The following is a 16,082-nucleotide window of genomic DNA, read 5'->3' as shown; positions in this document are numbered from 1 at the left end:
CAAACAAGAAGAATGTTTTTTTTTACATTTGCAGTGTATGCAGAAGAATGGATATTTGTTATCAAATCATTGTGTCATTCGTCTTTGTTTTGTAGTCATTTACGCACGTTGAAAACAGTCAATCCGGAAGCAATACCGGCATCATTTAGTAAGCGGTGCCAAACGCTGACGGTCGGTCGCGGCGTGCGGCCGGCAGCTCCCTGATGAACCTGGTGGAGATGACTGTGACGGACACGCTGGCCGACTGCAAGGAGAAGGACCGCGAGAAGCACCTGCGCACCTGGCTACTCTCGTCTGTCGTGTTCGCCACGGTCTGGTCGGTCGGTGGCGTGCTGGACGATGCCAGCCGCCAGAAGTTTGACGAGTTCTTCAAGAACCTGCACGCAGGTGTGTGGCGTCGGGATGGCCGAGGACGGCCGGCGGCGTTTGAAGGGGTCCGGGCGCGTGTGCGACAGGATACGCTCGGTGGTGGGGGGGGGGGGGGGCAGAACCGGATGTCGTCGACGCAGCGGACCTGTGAGGGGGGGGGGGGCTGAAGCGGAACAGCACTGGGTGTCGTCCTGACGCATTGGACCCGTGGGGGAGGGGAGCTGGGCAGCACCGGGTGTCGTCAGCGTAGCGCACCTGTAGGGAGGGGAGGGCGGGGCAGCACCGAGTGTCGTCGGTGCAACGGACCTGCGGGAGGGGGGGGGGGGGGGAGCGGGGTAGCGCCCGGTGTCGTCAGTGCAGCGGACCTGTGAGTCGTATATGATGGTATGGCTGAGCCCTCTGCTGCCTTTGCAGTTGAATGCCAACCGTGTGAGACCGCTGTGATGACCCGGCTTTCTCTCCCGTCATTATCCATGCATGTGAGTTCGTCCTGACGCTCGTCGTGCCCGTGCACTACGCGCCCTCGTCGCCGGACATCTCCACGTGCCCCGCCGCTCCGGGGTAGAAGGCCGCGGCGAACCGCGGCAAGGCCGGCGCGCTGTGACCGTACGTCGGCGCGCGCCCAGGCCTGGACGAGGCGTACCCGGTGCCGGCCGAGCTGGGCAAGGTGGACGTACCGATGCCGCCGGACGGCTCCGTGTACGACTATTACTACGAGTACAAGGCGCGCGGCCAGTGGCGCTCCTGGAACGAGCTGGCGCGCGCCGCCGAGCACGCGGGCGCCGAGGTCAAGAACATCCGAGCCACCATCGTGCCGACCATCGACACGGCCCGGTGAGAGCCGGCGGCGCTAGCGCGGGCGCCGGAGCGAGTGACCCGGGCCGGGGAACACGGGTGCCCGGTCCCAGCCTCGTACGCCGCGTGCTGAACCGGGCCTGTCGCGACTGGCGGGGGTGAGGGGGGGGGGGAGGATGCGACAGTTATGGTCGTAGCCTGAGTTGACGTGTATCACTCGATAGTTTCATGATTATCATGATGTGGGCTAACATGATGGAGTGGGAAGCCGGCTCTGACGGTTGTTGTCAGTGGCGTGACCCTGTGGTCAGCGGGCACTCAGTAGTCAGGGTAATTTAACGCCGACCCTTGCGTACACATACGTGGTCCTGACTTTTGATATATGTCGTGCGAGGTGTCTCTCCGATTCTTCAAAGATCGCAGGATGTTTCGGGGGGGGGGGGGGGCACCACCGCCCCACTGAAAACAGGACTTTATACCAGAAAACTGGACTCTTGTCGCCATGCACACACGCACATGAACAAACGAACACGCTGTGTTATTCAACACTATCGGTTTAGCCTTGCCGTGCCAGTGGCGCCCGGGCCGCGGGTCGGCGACCTTCCGCGTCGCTGCTTAAGCGAGCTCGTCGTGCATCGCCGTTGTGTTTGGCCGTCTGCCACCAACGCGCGGTTTGACGTGGGTGGCGGTGTGGTGTGCGGCAGGTACACCTACCTGATGGATTTGTGCATTCGCCATCGCCATCCCCTTCTGATCGTCGGTCCCACGGGCACGGGTAAGAGTGCGTACGTGCAGAACAAGCTCATGCACCAGCTCGACCCGGAGAGTTTCATTCCTTTCTTCGTCACTTTCTCCGCCCAGACGACCGCCAACCAGACGCAGGTGAGGACGCGAAAAAGCTGCGGTCCACTGCAGACATGGAGGCTTTTCGCGGCTGTGTTAACGTTCCCTGGTCAGTGTAATGGTGTTGAAATGTGCACATGTGAACATAATGCAGACCTGAGGTTGAAAATACCGGAAAATGTTGAATAGACTGATTCACATTGCTTTATGAGCCCGATGTTGATAGTGTGTTTGCTAGGTTATATGATTGTGTGGCCGGTTTATTGATTGTGTAAATGCGGAGGATTGCGGGTTGATCGCCGCCGTCCGTATCGACCCATCACAAAGCGCCGTCGGGGCCCTGACGTCGGGCCTGTGGCGCGCCGCCAGGACCTCATCATGTCGCGCCTGGACAAACGGAAGCGAGGCCTATACGCGCCGCCGCTCGGCAGGCGCTGCGTCATATTCGTCGACGACGTGAACATGCCGGTGCGAGAGATCTACGGTGCGCAGCCCCCGATCGAGCTGCTGCGCCAGTTCCTGGACCACGGCAACTGGTGGGTGGGGCTCGTTTGCAGGGTGCTGGGTGCTGGATACATTCTGGGTGTTACGAGGACACTGACGGTTATATCCTCTGCACCTGTTGTGACGCTCTTCAACATTTTGCGTCCCCCGCAGGTACGACCGCAAAGACTGCACCAAGATATTCATGGAGAATGTACAGTTTCTGTGTGCCATGGGGCCGCCGGGCGGAAGTCGTCAGGAAATCACCCCTCGCTTCCTGCGTCACTTCAACGTTGTCTCCATCAACTCTTTCTCGGAGGCCACGATGAGTCGCATCTTCACCTCCCTGCTCTCCGTCTACATGAGGGTAACCCTCAATTGTCTTGTTGCGCAGCTTGTGTGAAAGAACGGGTGCGCGAGTCTTTCCACGCAGTTGGTGTCGCCTTGCTTTTTATGCTTTGGCTGTATTTGTGCAAACAGTAACAGTTTTTGACCCGATTGGTGTTATCCTCGATCGTCCCAACACGCCTCGAAAACACCCATACAAGACTGGCGTGCTTCGACCATAGGGAAAGAAGAGGCCTGGTCAGATCCGAGCTTGTGAGATGAGCTGACGGTGCAGGACAGGCCAGCTTCGTCCGCGGGACCGTGTGTCCTTGCCTCTGTCTTGTCGCGACCTTTGGCTGCCGTCACCACCTGGGCCTGCACCTGGGCGGCAGGGTGTCTGGCGCCGCCCTGCCCCCCCCCCCCCCCCCTGACGTTGACGACGCTGCCCCCCACCGCCAGAACTGCGGCTTCTCGGCCGACATGTTTAGCCAGGCGTCGGCCATCGTGGCGGCCACCATCGAGGTGTACTCGGCCGCCATGTCCAACCTGCTACCCACGCCCACCAAATCGCACTACACGTTCAACCTGCGCGACCTGGCTCGGGTGGTGCTCGGCTGTACGCTCGTCAAAAAAGAGTCGGTCGACAACAAGCGCGTCTTTACCCGGTACGTAGCGCGCGAACAGAGGGCCTTCTAGCTGCGCGCGGGACAGGCAAGTCGTTGCAAACAGCAGTTACAGAAAGCCGGTCGTGCGGGAACACATTGCGGTAGTTGGCCAGTCAAAAGTAATGCTTTCTTCCCCCCATTTATTCCGTTCCGCATCGCCCCCTGTTGTTGACAGTCGCGTCTCATGTGTTTCTGTTCCGACATCGCGCTCCGCATCTCGTTCAAACGTCGGTGTCAAGCGAGGGCGACATTGCCCGGCGAACGACCTTTCCTGCCCGACTGGGAGTGGGCAGGAGCTGGCGGGCTTACCACGTTCCCTGCCAGACCGGGGCTGGCGGGTTGACTACGTTCCCTGCCAGACCGGGGCTGACGGGCTGACCACGTTCCCTGCCAGACTGGGGCTGGCGGGCTGACCACGTTTCCTGCCAGACTGGGGCTGGCGGGTTGACTACGTTCCCTGCCAGACTGGGGCTGACGGGCTGACCACGTTCCCTGCCAGACTGGGGCTGGCGGGCTGACCACGTTTCCTGCCAGACTAGGGCTGACGGGCTGACCACGTTCCCTGCCAGACTGGGGCTGGCGGGCTGACCACGTTTCCTGCCAGACTGGGGCTGGCGGGCTGGCCACGTTCCCTGCCAGACTGGGGCTGGCGGGCTGACCACGTTCCCTGCCAGACTGGAGCTGATGGGCTGACAACGTTCCCTGCCAGAATGGAGCTAGCAGGCTGGCCCCGTTCCTTGCCAGACCGGGGCTGGCAGGCTGACCACGTTCCCTGCCAGACTGGAGCTGGCGGGCTGGCCACGTTCCCTGCCAGACCGGGGCTGGCGGGCTGACCACGTTCCCTGCCAGACTGGAGCTGGCAGGCTGGCCACGTTCCCTGCCAGACTGGGGCTGGCGAGCCGACCACGTTCCCTGCCAGACTGGAGCTGGCGGGCTGGCCACGTTCCCTGCCAGACCGGGGCTGGCGGGCTGACCACGTTCCCTGCCAGACTGGAGCTGATGGGCTGACAACGTTCCCTGCCAGAATGGAGCTAGCAGGCTGGCCACGTTCCTTGCCAGACCGGGGCTGGCGGGCTGACCGGCCTCCGCCGCGGTGTTGCAGGCTGTGGGTGCACGAGGTGTACCGTGTGTTCTACGATCGGCTGGTGGAGGCCTCAGACCGCACCTGGCTGTATCAGCTGGTTCGGGAGTGCGTCAAGAACCACTTCAAGGACACATTCGACGCTGTGTTCGAGCGGCTGAGTACGTCATCAGGACAGGTGCGCCGGCCCGCTCCTCCCCCTCCCCCCCCCCCCCCCCCCCCTCCCCTATTCTAGCCATGCACAGTGCGCTTCCGCCGCCTTTGATGAGGTCTGAGGTTTTAGTGTGCTCGCCGGGGGATTCTGTCCTGTGGCATTGTCCATGCTGCGCCCGCCTTTGACGTGTGTTATACCATAGCGGGCTTCCTATTCTTTCACGCATTTCGCATTGGTACTGGCCATTTCCACGAGCCGCCTGCTGCCCAGGTGACCGAGGAGGGTCTCAACAGTCTGATGTTCGGTGACTACATGGACCCCGACCTGCTCCCGGAGGAGCGCAAATACGAGGAAGTCACTGACCTCGACCGGCTGCTCGAGGTCTGCACGCAGTCGCTGCAGGAATACAACATGACGCACAAGACCGGCATGGACCTGGTGCTCTTCAGGTGCGCTGTGACGGGCGACGCCTCGCAGAGCGGCGACGTCTTCTCTGTCCGAGAGCGGTCTACCGTTGGGTCGCTTGCTGGTAACACCCGTCGCACATTTCCCTCCGTCCCGGCGGGTCTGTGTCGGACCGTGCGTGCCCTCTGCCGCCGATTGCGCCGGAGCTCGCTGCGTCCGGCGCCACGTGTCGGACCTCCAGCGTCCCCCGTCGGGCGGTACCTGATTGGCACGCGTCCCCGTCGTCAGGTACGTGCTGGAGCACCTGTCGCGCATCTGCCGCGTGCTCTCGACGCCCGGTGGCAACGCGCTGCTGGTGGGCGTGGGCGGCTCTGGGCGCCAGTCGCTGACGCGGCTGGCCGCCTCCATGGCACAGTTCCAGCTGTTCCAGCCTGAGATCAGCAAACAGTACGGTAGGTGCTGTGCGCGGGGGATGAAACCGCCCCGGTTGTACGCGGCGCTGGGCTTGCTTATGGCCGCTCCCGCTCTGCCAGAAATGACCTAATGACATTTAGTAAGGCCTAGTATACAGCCGTATGCCGGGACATTTGTTGAAGTGGCTCCTTTCCTGCGCTGACGAGGTAATGAGAGTGCCGTGGGCGCTGCCCAGCTGCCGCGCAGTTGACGTCACCGTACCAGACAGTCTGTGGCCATTGCGGCGGTGAGCCCAGGCCGGCGGCCAGTGTGTGGGCCACGGGCCGTGTCGGTAACGGCGGCCGGCTCCAGGCCGCCAGGAGTGGCGCGACGACATCAAGGCCACACTGCGCGGCGCCGGCGGACTCGGCAAGCCCACCGTCTTCCTGCTGACCGACTCGCAGATCAAGGAGGAGTCCTTCCTCGAGGACATCGACTCGCTGCTCAATTCGGGCGAGGTGCCCAACCTCTTCCCACCGGACGAGAAGCAGGAGGTCATGGAGGTGAGCGGCGGCGGCTGGGCGAGGTGGAGACCGTGTGCGGGCTGGAAGTAGAGCAGGAGATCTGGCGGATTGGGTCGCAGCAATCCTTGAGCTGGGGGGGGGGGGGGGGCAGGATAGAATCCATCAGGCAGGAGGGAAAATGTCAGACAAGGCCTAGATTTGGCGTGGCGGCCTGGAACGGATGGACTTTGGATGGAGGGGGGGGGGGGGGGGGGAGGGCACCTCATAAACACGGTATCAGTCAGCGGTTTGGTCTGTCGACCACTTTACTCAGCCGCGTAGGTCGATCTATATGATTTCCCGCGTGAGTTTTTGATAACCTTCAAATCCCCACAGCATTCTAGCGTGCAACGCATTAGGTGCACCAAGCAAGAAAGGGAACTGCATTTGAAGACGAGAAGACGTGCGACTCTCTGTACTTCCCTTGTTTCCAGTTGGTACGAAACCTGGCGACTGGAGGAAAAAAGAATGCCGACATCAGCCCGTTGCAGCTTTTCGCCTTCTTCATCCAGAGATGTCGCGACTTGTTTCACATTGTCATCGCCTTCAGCCCGATCGGAGACGCCTTCCGCAATCGGCTGCGCCAGTTCCCCTCGCTGGTGAACTGTTGCACCATCGACTGGTTCCAGGTCGGTCCGCCGGTCCATTGGGGTCAGCTCTGATACTTGCACAGGATTTGTGCTATGTGAATTGCCGGCTAGCTGCACAGGCGTATTAGCATGTGCAGTGTCCAAACCCAGCCCTGCAAAATGTCCATATCACGTACCTGCGTATCAGACGTTCGTTAACTACTCATTGTACATTTGTTTAAAAGCGTTTGTGCTGTAGGTAGCGCTGGCCACCAGATGTGTATTTATGCCTGCACTGCCGCTTATGCACGGATCTGGCCTCGGTTGACCCTGTTCTGGCCGGAGGGGTACGTCCCCTGCCCGGATCTGGCCTCGGTTGACCTTGTCCTGGCTGGAGGGGGTACGTCCTCTGCCCGGATCTGGTCTCGGTTGACCCTGTCCTGGCCGGAGGAGGTACGTCCTCCACCCGGGTCTGGTCTCGGTTGGCCCTGTCCTGGCCGGAGGGGGTACGTCCTCTGCCCGGATCTGGCCTCGGTTGACCCTGTCCTGGCCGGAGGTAGGTACGTCCTTTGCCCGGATTTGGTCTCGGTTGACCCTGTCCTGGCCGGAGGGGGCACGTCCTCTGCCCGGATCTGGCCTCGGTTGACCCTGTCCTGGTCGGAAGGGGCACGTCCTCTGCCTGGGTCTGGCCTCGGTTGACCCTGTCCTGGTCGGAGGGAGATACGTCCTTTGCCCGGATCTGGCCTCAGTTGACCCTGTCCTGGCTGGAGGAAGCACGTCCTTTGCCCGGATCTGGCCTCAGTTGACCCTGTCCTGGCTGGAGGGAGCACGTCCTCTGCCCGGGTCTAGCCTCGGTTGACCCTGTCCTGGCCGGAGGGGGCACGTCCTCTGCCCGGGTTTGGCCTCAGATGACGCTACCCTATCCACAGCCCTGGCCGGAGGAGGCATTGGAGCGTGTGGCTCAAAAGTTCCTGGAGGCCGTGGATCTGGAGGATGACGTCAAGCTGGCCACCATCGACGTCTGCAAGTACTTCAACAAGTCGGCCATGTGCGTAACGCGTCGCAGCCGGCTATCGCGTGCCGGTTGGCCTATAGGGGTACCCGTGACCTCTCCGGCTGCAGTCCGAGTCTAGCAACGAAATCATCACGATTCATGATGAAAAACGAAGCATCGTCGCCCGTATTCTTTGGAATATATGCTCGTGTTTTGCAGGGATTACTTCCATTTATCTGTCATTCATATCAATGTTGAAGCGCGGGGCCGGTTTCTGTTGTATGAACGGGCTAAACTCGGTGTGTCGAATGAATTGATGGTGTACTCCTTTATGTTTGGTGACACGGCGGCCATCCTACGCATCAGGGTGGCCGCCGTGTAACCGCCAGGTACCAGGTGCCCAGGGAGTGCGACCAGGTATTGCTTGCGTCCAGAGCAGGCCTCCGTCTCACATGGGCGAGCATATACAGATCTTCCGTGTCGTCGCGATCGGTTCCAGCTGTTGACGTGCCCTGACCCGCTGCGCGCCAGGGACATGGGCGTCCGGTTCCTGGCCACGTTGGGTCGCCGCGTCTACATCACACCGTCCTCCTTCCTGGACCAGATCCACGCCTTCCGCAAGCTCATCTCACAGCGGCAGCGGGAGACCAGCGAAGCCCGCAACCGGTATCTGGGTGGCCTCAACAAGCTGGCCTTCGCCGCATCCCAGGTGAAAAAGCCCTGCCGTCCCCGCCGTCAGCGTCGCTCCCGACACATCAAGACAGGGGTTGGCACATCTCCCTGCTCTGTTGGGCCTCTTGACATGGGCTGCCCATCGGCTGGGCTCCTGAGCTGCTCTGGAGCAGGTGTGCTGGGGCTGGCGGCGGTCGCCGCGGGGTCGTGCTCTGTGCAGGACGGTGGATGCTGCACATGTTGGGGATGCTGCTGCGTCGCACAACGGCCCGGTGTAGCCGGAACCTCGGGTGGCATGTTTGCAATAAAGGCCAGGGCTTGCGCGGTGTGATGGGAACGACAGTGGTCCCGTATTGCATGCCACGCGTGGCGTCTTATGGTAAATTCGCGTTGTGCCTCTGTCAAGTACTATAAGTTGGTAGTGTCTGGGTCAGCAGGTGTGCTGAGTAGCGTGCGTAGTGTGGCTCAACGGAGACCTGACTGCGCGTCCAGTTCAGCAGCGCGTGCGCGGTGTGTTCCAGGTGCACGACATGCAGGTGGAGCTGGAGGCGCTGCAGCCCAAGCTGGTGGCGGCCGCGCACGAGACAGAGGAGATGGTCCGCGTTATCGAGATAGAGTCAGCCCAGGTCAGCTGACTGTCGCCGTCGCCGCCGCCGCCGCCGCCGGGGCAGCGACTGGCGGCGCCGATAGGTCCCGGAGGGTCACTCGTAGGCGTTTCTGGTGTGCCTTCGTCCGTTCGCGTGTGTCGCCACTGACGCTCTGGCGAAGCCCTGGCAATCCATGCTTTACTGGTAGTTCGCGCTCCTCACACATCACACCGGCGGTGAGGTCGATGGCCACTTCTAGGAGTTGACAGTGTAAAGTGACGGCATGGCCCCGGATGTCTATCGCTTCCGCAATGTGGCGTGCGGTAGAGCGCCATGTTACGATCCATCTGCACCGAGCCTGCCACCGCTTTTGTATCCGATTTTCTGACGTCGGTCCGCACACCAGGTGGCCGAGATGTCTGCCAAGGTGAAGGAGGACGAAACGGCGGCCAATGTGAAGGCAGAGGCGGCCACCAAGCTGAAGGAGGAGTGTGAGGCGGACCTGGCCGAGGCACTGCCCGCGCTGGAAGGTCAGGAAACACTCGCACTGAAGCGGCATTGTGCGACGCTACTAACGCTGGTTGTTCATCACACACGGTTACGCTGGCCGCGTGTCAGAGTAAACGTTTGCTCAAACGGTGCTGTCAGATGTCGTGTGTATTGAAAAGTCAGCAAACGCTTCCACTAAGGCAGGAGTCGTCTTCAGAGCCGTCTAGCTCGTCGTCTTTCTCATCCCTCATTCTTGGAAAGTGTTAGCTGCCCCTGGATCCATGATTTTCGCTTTCCTGATGAGAGTGCTCTACGACTTTTCTTATCAGCCTAACTCGTTATCGCCGCAGTGCACGTTATCATGGGCCTTCGAATATCACATTGTTGACGAGGTCTCGCGCGGTGCTGACGCCTCGTTCCTGTTCTCGCGCGCGTGTAGCCGCTCTGGCGGCGCTGGATACGCTGAAGCCCGCCGACATCACGCTGGTGAAGTCCATGAAGAACCCGCCGGCCGCTGTTAAGGTGGTCATGGCCGCCGTCTGCGTCATGAAGGAGGTGAAGCCTGACCGAGTCAACGACCCCAAGAAGCCCGGACAGAAGGTGGGTCCGGCGTGGTCAGGTGGGACGCGCACCGGGATAGTGACGTGCTCTGTGACGCATGCCCGGCCTTGTACTCGGTCATGGGTGTGCATTGACGGTGCTACCTTCATGTGGCGGGTTTTGTTCGTCTTTTTCTACCGCACAGGAGCGGCGCTATTGTGTACCGCCTACGATCGCTTCTGCTTTACCAAAGGTCATGTTGGTTTCGCCCCACCACCGTCGAGTGCTGTAGAGCCGGCGGCGCGTCCGCCGCCTGTAGACCGTTCGGTAGCCGCAGCGTCACCGACTGAGGGTGTCGCCGCCGCGCTGCGTCTGCGCCATCGGCCGGCTGACCGCCGCCACCCGGCAGATGAACGACTACTGGGGGCCCAGCCTGAAGATCCTGACGGACACTGCGTTCCTGACGTCGCTGCGCGAGTACGACAAGGACAACATTCCGCCGGCCGTGATCGAGCGCATTCGGCGCGAGTACATGAAGGACCCGCTGTTCGTGCCGGCCGTGGTGGCCAAGGCGTCCAGCGCCGCCGAGGGGCTCTGCAAGTGGGTCAAGGCCATGGAGAGCTACGACCGGGTCGCCAAGGTCAGCGCGTCTCCTGCGGCGCACATCGACGGCGCGGATGTGCCACACGCTGTTCGTGAGGGCTGCACGAGTGGGCCTGATAGCAGTGCCCTAGGGAAGGGGTCTCCAAGTTCCCGTTGGCGGGAGGGAGGCTGCATGTTCTCACTGCTCGCAGGAGGAGGCACCAAGTTCTTGCTTTGGGGGCGTTGGCCTTGCTTTCTCTGCAGCCGATGTCTGTTCAAGTGTCTTCTCTCATGCGCGGTTAGTTCTATAGTGCCGCCTCTCCTGTTGACAGATCGTGGCGCCAAAGAAGGCGAATCTGGCGCAGGCCGAGGCGGAGCTGGCCGAGACCATGGCGATCCTGGACGAGAAGCGAGCCGAGGTTAGTCGGCGCTGGCGCGGCGCGCCGCTGCTGCAGCTGCCGAGTCTGACTCTCCCGGGCCGCCGCGCTTGATCTCACGCACCAGAGACACGCTCAGGGACCGGCGTTTGCAATGTACCTTCAGTCGGCAGCCTTACCCATGGTGCCTACGTCGGAGCGTACGTTATCAACGTCACTCCCATTCCAACCGACACTGTCCCGGGTGCTCTGTGATGTGATCGAGCTCACTCGCCGGTGTTTTGGTGGCTGATGCGCCTCCGGACCGCCTGCACAGCCGCCTGTCTGGCACCAGGTGGCGCCATGATCGCGGCCCGTGTCGACAGGTGGCAACACTGGAGGCCCGGCTGCAGCAGCTCAAGGACCAGTACCAGGAGGCGTGCGAGCGCAAGCAGCACCTCACCGAAGAGGTGCAGCTGTGCGAGATGAAGCTGGAGCGCGCTCAGAAGCTGATCGGTAACGGCCGGCCCGAGGCGGCCGTGTCAGCTGGTGTCCGCCGCCCAGCGCTGGTCAGCTGGTCCAGCCCCTTATCCGCTGGCCACTGCTGGCCAGCTGGTCCAGCCCCTTGTCCGCTGGCTACTACTGGTCAGCTGGTCCAGACCCTTGTCCGCTGGCTGCTACTGGTCAGCTGGTCTGGCCCCTTATCCGCTGGCCACTGCTGGTCAGCTGGTCCAGCCCCGTGTCCGCTGGCCACTGCTGGCCAGCTGGTCCAGCCCCTTGTCCGCTGGCCACTGCTGGTCAGCTGGTCCAGCCCCGTGTCCGCTGGCTACTACTGAGCAGCTGGTCCAGCTCCGTTTCCGCTGGCCAGTGCTGGGCAGCTGGCCCATCCCCTCGTCCACTTCAGCCAGAGGAAAATTAACATGATTCGCCCAAGGCGGAGCCAACGCCGCTCTCTGTGAAACAGGGATTGGGCGGGACGGAAAGACCAGAATGCATGTCACATTGTGAAATTTCGTTACGACGGTGTTTTCTAGCTACGACGCTAGGGTGCGACCGTGATAACTGCTAAAACCGCCACGAGTCGTTATCTCTTTACTGGAATCGGCCAGGCGTGGTATGTGAGGTCAGGAGTGACTGTGACATGTGTCGGCGAATGACTCCCGCTGATCCACCTCTCCCGGCCAGGCGGTCTGGGCGGTGAGAAGGACCGCTGGTCGACGGCCGCCGCCGACCTGCTGGCCGTGTACGGCAACCTGACGGGAGATGTGCTCGTCTCTTCGGGCGCCATCGCCTACCTGGGGCCCTACACGGCCAACTTCAGGTCAGTTCGCACCCGACGGCGGAGTGCCGGCTCTGGGCGGGAGGCGTCCCGACGGCCGTCGGCGCCGACTGCCGGCGCCGTCCGCGCCGCAGTGAGCCAGTGTTATAAGCTTTGATGCTTCCGATATGGCATCAGAGCGCCTTCAGGCCTGAAAGAATTTTGTTCTGCACATATTTGCGAACCCGTGGAATTACCGGTCGCGAAAGTTTGGGGGAAAAATGTCACGAAATGCGATATTAAGTTAACAACATCCAGCTTTTACCGAGTTCTGAGATATTTTTCCAGAGCTCGCAACATGAACTTGGCGCCGTTTACAGCAGAGAGAGGTTGGCTCGTTGGTACGTAGGGTACCGACAACTTTGGTTCTACTGACCTAGATGCATTACATGTCTGATGGCTGTGGGACGTGCCGCGTTCCTAACGACGCGCCTGTCCGTGCACAGAGACGCATGCCTGCAGGACTGGCTCAAACATGTCGGCTCCAAGAAGCTGAAGCTCTCGGACGACTTCAGCGTCAGCAAGACGCTGGGTTCGCCTATCACCATACAGGCGTGGAACATCAACGGACTGCCCAAGGACTCGTTCTCCATTGATAACGCTGTCATCACCCAGGTAAGTGCCGGAGAGTGGTCGCCGTCGTGGTGCTCGGAGCACCCCCAGCGAGGCTCGTCAACGTGTCTCGTCACTGAAACTTACCCGGCTTGACCCTCGGCGGGTGTCAGGGTGTTGCTGCTCCCGCTGGGTGGGTGTGTTGTTTGACCTGTCGTGACCTTTGGCAGGGGTCATGGTGTTAATGCTCCTGCTGGGTGGGTGTTTGGTTTGACCTGTCGTTACCTCTGACGGGTGTCACGATGTCACTGCTCCCGGTGGGTGGGTGTTTGGTTTGACCTGTCGTGACCTCCGGTGGGTGTCACGATGTCACTGCTCCCGGTGGGTGGGTGTTTGGTTTGACCTGTCGTTACCTCTGACGGGTGTCACGATGTCACTGCTCCCGGTGGGTGGGTGTTTGGTTTGACCTGTCGTTACCTCTGACGGGTTGTCACGATGTCACTGCTCCCGGTGGGTGGGTGTTTGGTTTGACCTGTCGTTACCTCTGACGGGTGTCACGATGTCACTGCTCCCGGTGGGTGGGTGTTTGGTTTGACCTGTCGTTACCTCTGACGGGTGTCACGATGTCACTGCTCCCGGTGGGTGGGTGTTTGGTTTGACCTGTCGTGACCTCCGGTGGGTGTCACGATATCACTGCTCCCGGTGGGTGGGTGTTTGGTTTGACCTGTCGTGACCTCCGGCGGGTGTCACGATGTTACTGCTCCCGGTGGGTGGGTGTGTAGTTTGACCTGTCGTGACCTCCCGCAGGTGTCCCGGCGATGGCCGCTGATGATAGACCCCCAGGGTCAGGCCAACAAGTGGATCAAGAACAACGAACGCGACAACAAGATGGCTGTCGTCAAGCTGTCGGACTCGGACTTCAGCCGCGCCCTGGAGAACGCCATTCAGTTTGGCAACCCGATCCTGCTGGAGAACGTGGCGGAGGAGCTGGACCCGTCGCTGGAGCCGCTGCTGCTGCGCCAGACCTTCAAGCAGGGCGGCGTCGAGATGATCAAGCTGGGCGAGGCGATCATCGAGTACTCGCCCGACTTCAGGTGGGTCGGTGTCGGCGTCTGGATCGTGCCGAGCGCATCGGACCGGAGTCGTCGGCACGAGCCGTCGCGGCTCACAGCCGGCGAGACGGAGGCGCGGTGTTTCGGTGTTGGCGCGGCCAGGTGGTGGGCATTAGCGACCGTAGCTTAGCGTGGGTCATTGCACGTGCCGGCTATTGAAGCTGATTGGTGCCGCCGACCTCATGGGCCACAGTGAAGTGTTCCCTGTCAGATCTGGTCGTGGCGTGACACTGCCCGGAACAGGTGAAGACCCCGACTGGGCGCGCGCCGGCAGGTTCTTCATCACGACGAAGCTGCGCAACCCGCACTACCTGCCCGAGATATCGACCAAGGTGACGCTGCTCAACTTCATGATCACGCCCGAGGGACTCGAGGACCAGCTGCTCGGCATTGTGGTGGCTAAGGAGCGGTACGTGCCGGCGGCGGTGGCAGTGGCAGCGCTGGGCAAGGGCGACGCCGGTAGCGCGGCCGCCGTAGGTGGTCCCACATTCCCCGCTGACATGGGCCTAGGCGGTTTGGTTCACTGTCGGGCTGTGAGAGCAACTGCTCACTGTTCGCGTGGCGTGGCCGGGCTTGGTCCCATCGCTACGGCGTGTCTGGGCATGGTCCGTGGTCCGCTGCGTCCGTCCTGCGTCCCCTCCGAACCAGTCGCGCCGTCCGGTCTTTGCTCCATGAGCCGGTGTATAAGTTTGAAAACTGGAGCGGGCGTGGTGCTTGGGCCGGCTTAGCACTCACTGCTCCAAATTCCAGCGCGCCAAAGCGAAAGCAAACAAACTGCTTTCTTTGAGGGGTTCGTTGCCGCCCAGGAACCGGTCTGGCGCCCGACCCTTGTTTGGTAATGTCTTCTCGACGTCTGATGGGATATTGATCGGTTTACGACGATCACCGTAGTTGACCTCGAGAAGCTCTCGTCGTCTTTGGTATGCCGGGTGCTAGTCTGTGTGAGGTGACTAAGTTTGCATTTTGCACCGTTCACAAAGGTGTTCACTGCTGCAATGTGGACATGTGATAATTTTTCAAACATTTCTGCAGGATTTTGCATGATGTTAAGTGACTTCAGTCCATTATTCGATAGGTGAAATGCGTGAACTGAACAGAAATGCTCAGCATTCTTGGATGCGCGCTGAAAACAATCAGCTTACGCCGCTTGAAACCTTCACAATTTTCAAAACGTTCGGAGAATGCTGTCGGTGGCGGTGAGACTGTTGATCGGCCGTCCGCCAGCCCTGAGCTGGAGGCCGAGCGCCAGGCCCTGATCGTGCAGACGGCCAACAACAACCGCGCCCTGAAGGAGGTCGAGGACAAGATCCTGCACACGCTCTCCCAGTCAGAGGGCAACATTCTGGAGGACGAAACTGCCATCCAAGTCCTCGACTCGTCCAAGGTCAGGCGTCAGCGTAGGTCGGGCCGGCACCGCTGCCGGCCTCGGAGCGGTGCCATTCCGACACGGTGCCGCTCATTTCACGTGCCATTCCGCGTCGCCCCGTCCTCCGCCGGGGGCGCGCTGCGGTCCATGAGCCGCGCCGTTGCTGGCGAACCAGGAGCGTGTGAGCTCGGGCTAGAGGGAGCGGTCGCAGCCCGCCGGCTCACGGCAGCAGACGATGTCGCGCCACCCCGCTGGCTGCGATCGCGCCGTGACGCCTTCATAGCCTGGCATAGTTTGCGTGGCATTGCGCTTGGTACCTTGCTGTGCTGTCCTAAGTAAAAATGCCTCGGTCTGCGGGTTTTTATAGATTGAAATCAGCGCTCTCTGGGTGTGTATTAGAATTTGTCTGTGTTTTGTGCGTCAATTGTTGTTACCAGACTGTGGCACAATAACCTCTTACTGAGCAGCGAGTCCTTGGCTACCCCAGGCCGCGCTGACTCATCCTTACGTGTTCTAAGCGTCGCTGCAGCCGTCCAACACAGCCCTGTGCCACGCTGACGAAGCCGTCTTTCTGTACCCTGCCCCAGGCCATCTCTGACGAGATCAACAAGAAACAGGTGGTGGCAAAGAAGACGGAGAAGACGATCGAGGTGTCGCGCCTGGAGTACCGGCCGATGGCCAGCCACTCGTCCGTCCTCTTCTTCTCCATCACGGATCTGCCCAACATCGACCCCATGTACCAGTACAGCCTTTCGTGGTTCGTCAACCTCTACGTGAACAGCATCGAGAGCAGGTGAGACGCCGCCGGGTTACGGGGGCGGTGTCGCTGCCGGCGGGCTAGGGATCATGTCCAGTGGCGTGGATAAA

At 61.1% G+C, this 16,082-nt stretch overlaps 1 protein-coding gene across 1 annotated transcript in view; it reads left to right on the top strand.

Moving 5' to 3' along the window:
- Positions 1-16,082, top strand: part of LOC119092226 (dynein heavy chain 7, axonemal-like) — a 60,389-nt gene that overhangs the window by 25,905 nt on the left and 18,402 nt on the right. Inside the window, 25 exon segments of the mRNA XM_037215200.1 lie at positions 197-387; positions 996-1,203; positions 1,869-2,046; positions 2,377-2,543; positions 2,665-2,857; positions 3,277-3,482; positions 4,585-4,741; positions 4,988-5,166; positions 5,411-5,574; positions 5,888-6,078; positions 6,513-6,707; positions 7,577-7,695; positions 8,173-8,350; positions 8,835-8,939; positions 9,307-9,430; positions 9,829-9,989; positions 10,339-10,569; positions 10,844-10,930; positions 11,254-11,383; positions 12,053-12,188; positions 12,632-12,800; positions 13,545-13,831; positions 14,124-14,258; positions 15,074-15,233; positions 15,803-16,008. Coding sequence (XP_037071095.1) covers positions 197-387; positions 996-1,203; positions 1,869-2,046; positions 2,377-2,543; positions 2,665-2,857; positions 3,277-3,482; positions 4,585-4,741; positions 4,988-5,166; positions 5,411-5,574; positions 5,888-6,078; positions 6,513-6,707; positions 7,577-7,695; positions 8,173-8,350; positions 8,835-8,939; positions 9,307-9,430; positions 9,829-9,989; positions 10,339-10,569; positions 10,844-10,930; positions 11,254-11,383; positions 12,053-12,188; positions 12,632-12,800; positions 13,545-13,831; positions 14,124-14,258; positions 15,074-15,233; positions 15,803-16,008 — 4,257 coding nt within the window.

This window comes from Pollicipes pollicipes, unplaced genomic scaffold, assembly GCF_011947565.3.
Source record: "Pollicipes pollicipes isolate AB1234 unplaced genomic scaffold, Ppol_2.1 Scaffold_3447;HRSCAF=4054_pilon_pilon_pilon, whole genome shotgun sequence".
Taxonomy (NCBI): domain Eukaryota; kingdom Metazoa; phylum Arthropoda; class Thecostraca; order Pollicipedomorpha; family Pollicipedidae; genus Pollicipes; species Pollicipes pollicipes.
This window is presented reverse-complemented; position numbering and strand designations above follow the sequence as displayed.